The following is a 3,008-nucleotide window of genomic DNA, read 5'->3' as shown; positions in this document are numbered from 1 at the left end:
CTTTCCCTTCCCTTTCCCCATCCTTTCTCCTTTCTCAGCAGGACTGAAAATTCCACATCTTTGATGTCTGACTTTCTGGTGTTTAAAAAATAAAGTAGAGATGAAACCAGCTGAAGGTATAGAATACAAACCAGTGTAAGGTCCATGTAAAGATACCCCAGCTGGCTTGTTGTTGACAGTCCTAGATGTTGAAAATGGTTTAGGCAGCAAGATCCCTGTGGCTGTGGACTTTAAAACGGTTACTTTGTGCATCTGAGCTTTGGAAATGGCAAACTGGAAATGGTGGATTGAAGTTGACATCCTGTCATGAAAAACCGATGGCCTGGTTAATCCAGCATCGGTATTTTGTCATTTCTGTCCAGATCAACTGACTTCCGTGGGCACTGCTTAGAAACAAAAATGTTTTCATTTGCAAATTATCATTGTATTTTTGGATTCAAAAAATGATTGCTACTGCACAACACACTTCCTCTGCAACAGACTGCCCACATGGGAAACCATTCTGGTCTGTCCTGTTGCTGGGTGTCTTTATGTGTATAATTATGGTTGGACAACTCACCAAGCAGAAACTGTTAGATAAAATGTTCATTTTAGCTTTTCAGTATTGCTTCCTCTGTTTTTGTTAAATATCATTTATTGCTATCAGGATCCTGATTATGAAACAAGTCCTGTTTTAAAGTTTCTGAATGAAATGATGACTTAACATTCCTTAAAATATTTATTGCAAGTTTAAAAATACCTTTTTCTAATGTGTACTGTTTAACTCAAATACTGGTATATGTCTGCAGCAGAGTTAGAACTACACAGGAATACTTTTTGTGACAAGAATTTGCAGTAGGTGACACTGAAATAAGAAATGTTTCATGTTTCTGAAGACTGTGAAAACGTCACTAGTTGGCAAGCTTGTTCAGTTTAGTTGCTAGAACTGCATTTTTCAACAACATTTATGAAGTATATAGTTGTACAAACTTAGAGATACCCACTTGATATTTGACTGAATTTTTCTTAATATAGTGAAAGTTTTATAATTGTAATTGCTAAGCTTTAATTATTGAATTATCTGTTCTACAAAAATGTTTTAATTACTTGGAGTTCATTTGATCCAAAATAATGCATGGCCATTGTTTCTTGGAGTTTTAAAATGACCGTGTTTTAAGAACTACATTTGCTTGCCTAACTTAATAGAGGAATATTTTGGGAAACTCTTATTGTAGATCTTTGTTTAATGCATATTTTTCTTCACCAGATAGTTGCAATGGTAAAAATAATTGTGTTTGCCATCTAGCTAAGGTGAGGCTGTTACTGATATTGTGGATTTTGCATTCTCCTTAATGGTCTGGAGTTTACGGCTCTGCTGTGTGCTGAAGTGCTTGAGGTGTCTGCTGGAGATTAAATTGTAGCCTGACTGATAAAACTCAAGCAGAGCAAGACTGATCCTTTTCTGGTTTATTGTTTGACTTAAATAAGTGATTTAATCAATTTACTGTGTAATGTATGTTAATATCATTGTTTCATGAATATTGACAAAAATCTTTTTAAACTTGCAGCAAGTAGTGGCAGCAATAAATTCAGGAATCATACCTTTAGGAAACATATCTACTCAGAACAGTCACTGGGACTTGGGAAGTTCCTTCTTCTTTGCTGGCACTGTTATTACCACCATAGGTAGGACACACCTTATTATCTTTTTATAGTAAATGAGCTGAAACTATTTGATTTCCAGTGTGTGCACATATTTGTTAATGGCAAATATTCCAAATCTTTTGGTTTAAAGTAGTTACTTTTTAGGTGCAGGGACAGAAATTATAGCTGTTTGTAAGGATTCCTAGCTGAGTAAATGATTCTCCTGTAGAAGAAAAATGTTGCTGTGTATTTCTGCGAGGTGACTAGAAGAGGTTGTGGAAACATTTTCTGTGGGAATTTGGTCAAGTGTGTAATCACAAGTGTTAAATAGGGCATGATTTAAAGCACATGTGCATTAAACCTTGAATGAGATGTATGGAATTTCAAGTCTGTATAATCCCATTCTATGTTGCTGTTTTCTCTAAGTTCTGAAAAAGATGAGAACAGGGTAAAGACTCAGTTCAACTTAATCAGTTTTCAGTGTTGTATTCATGAGCAGATTTACATTCAAAGGCTTACTTGTAGGCTTCTGTTGCCTTCAGAGAAGTCCAAGGCTGCAGGGTGATTTATCCGTGCTCACAAACCTGGGGAATTTTCTGGATCGTTTCTGCAGGAGCCACCGTCCCTCTGGACGTGTGTGAACAGGAGCAGCACTTGATCTTTCAGTTTCTTCCCCTTGACTACGATATAGTGCACATGGCACACACTTCAGAGGTGTAGTGTGGCTCACAGATTGTAGAAGGGTCATCCACAAGGTGAAATTTGAAGAAGAAAGCAAATAAGAAAAAATTAAGACCCGCATTATGAGGGTAATAAGGAATTGTAGCACTGTTACAATAATTGTCTCTATGTAACATTTACATGCATATTGTGATGGAAGGGGATATTCTTTTTAAGTGTTGTATGTAACTTTGTTCTTTCTTTAGAAGTACATGAGTACTATATTTCTTTTTGTGTTTGAGTATATATATATAAATATGTCTATGTGTAGTATTTTTTTCACATCTAGGATAATTGAAACACAGGTTTAGTGAAAACGAAGTGAAACTTTTATGTCTCTGAGGTTAGTAACAAATGATGATTTTATAATAGTAGGTCCACAAGGTAATAAAAAAACAAGTATTGAGAAATGTAATTTTAACAGATTATAACCAAGAAAAGCAAGAACCTTGAAAGGATAGCTTTATGATGAGTCTTATGTCCTGCTCTTCTGACAGCACAAAACTTTATGTTTTAGGTAAGTATCTGTGGTCCTGCAGAAAGTGCTTAATATTGGTTTCAGTTTCCAATAAGAATAAAAGTTAATGTATGAAACGTGTTCAAGGAATTAAATGATTCAAAAAATTATTTGAAAGCAGCGGAACATTTTCTTTCACTATTTGTTT

At 35.1% G+C, this 3,008-nt stretch overlaps 1 protein-coding gene across 1 annotated transcript in view; it reads left to right on the top strand.

Annotated features, from left to right (window-relative positions):
- Positions 1-1,665, top strand: part of LOC104509102 (potassium channel subfamily K member 2-like) — a gene marked incomplete at its 3' end in the record, with an annotated part of 14,263 nt that extends 12,598 nt beyond the window's left edge. The window contains exon 3 of the mRNA XM_010150931.1: positions 1,548-1,665. Coding sequence (XP_010149233.1) covers positions 1,548-1,665 — 118 coding nt within the window. The remainder of the gene's footprint in view (positions 1-1,547) is intronic.
- Positions 1,666-3,008: the final 1,343 nt, after the last annotated feature.

This window comes from Eurypyga helias, unplaced genomic scaffold (assembly GCF_000690775.1).
Source record: "Eurypyga helias isolate BGI_N326 unplaced genomic scaffold, ASM69077v1 scaffold5514, whole genome shotgun sequence".
In the NCBI taxonomy this organism is placed as follows: domain Eukaryota; kingdom Metazoa; phylum Chordata; class Aves; order Eurypygiformes; family Eurypygidae; genus Eurypyga; species Eurypyga helias.
This window is presented reverse-complemented; position numbering and strand designations above follow the sequence as displayed.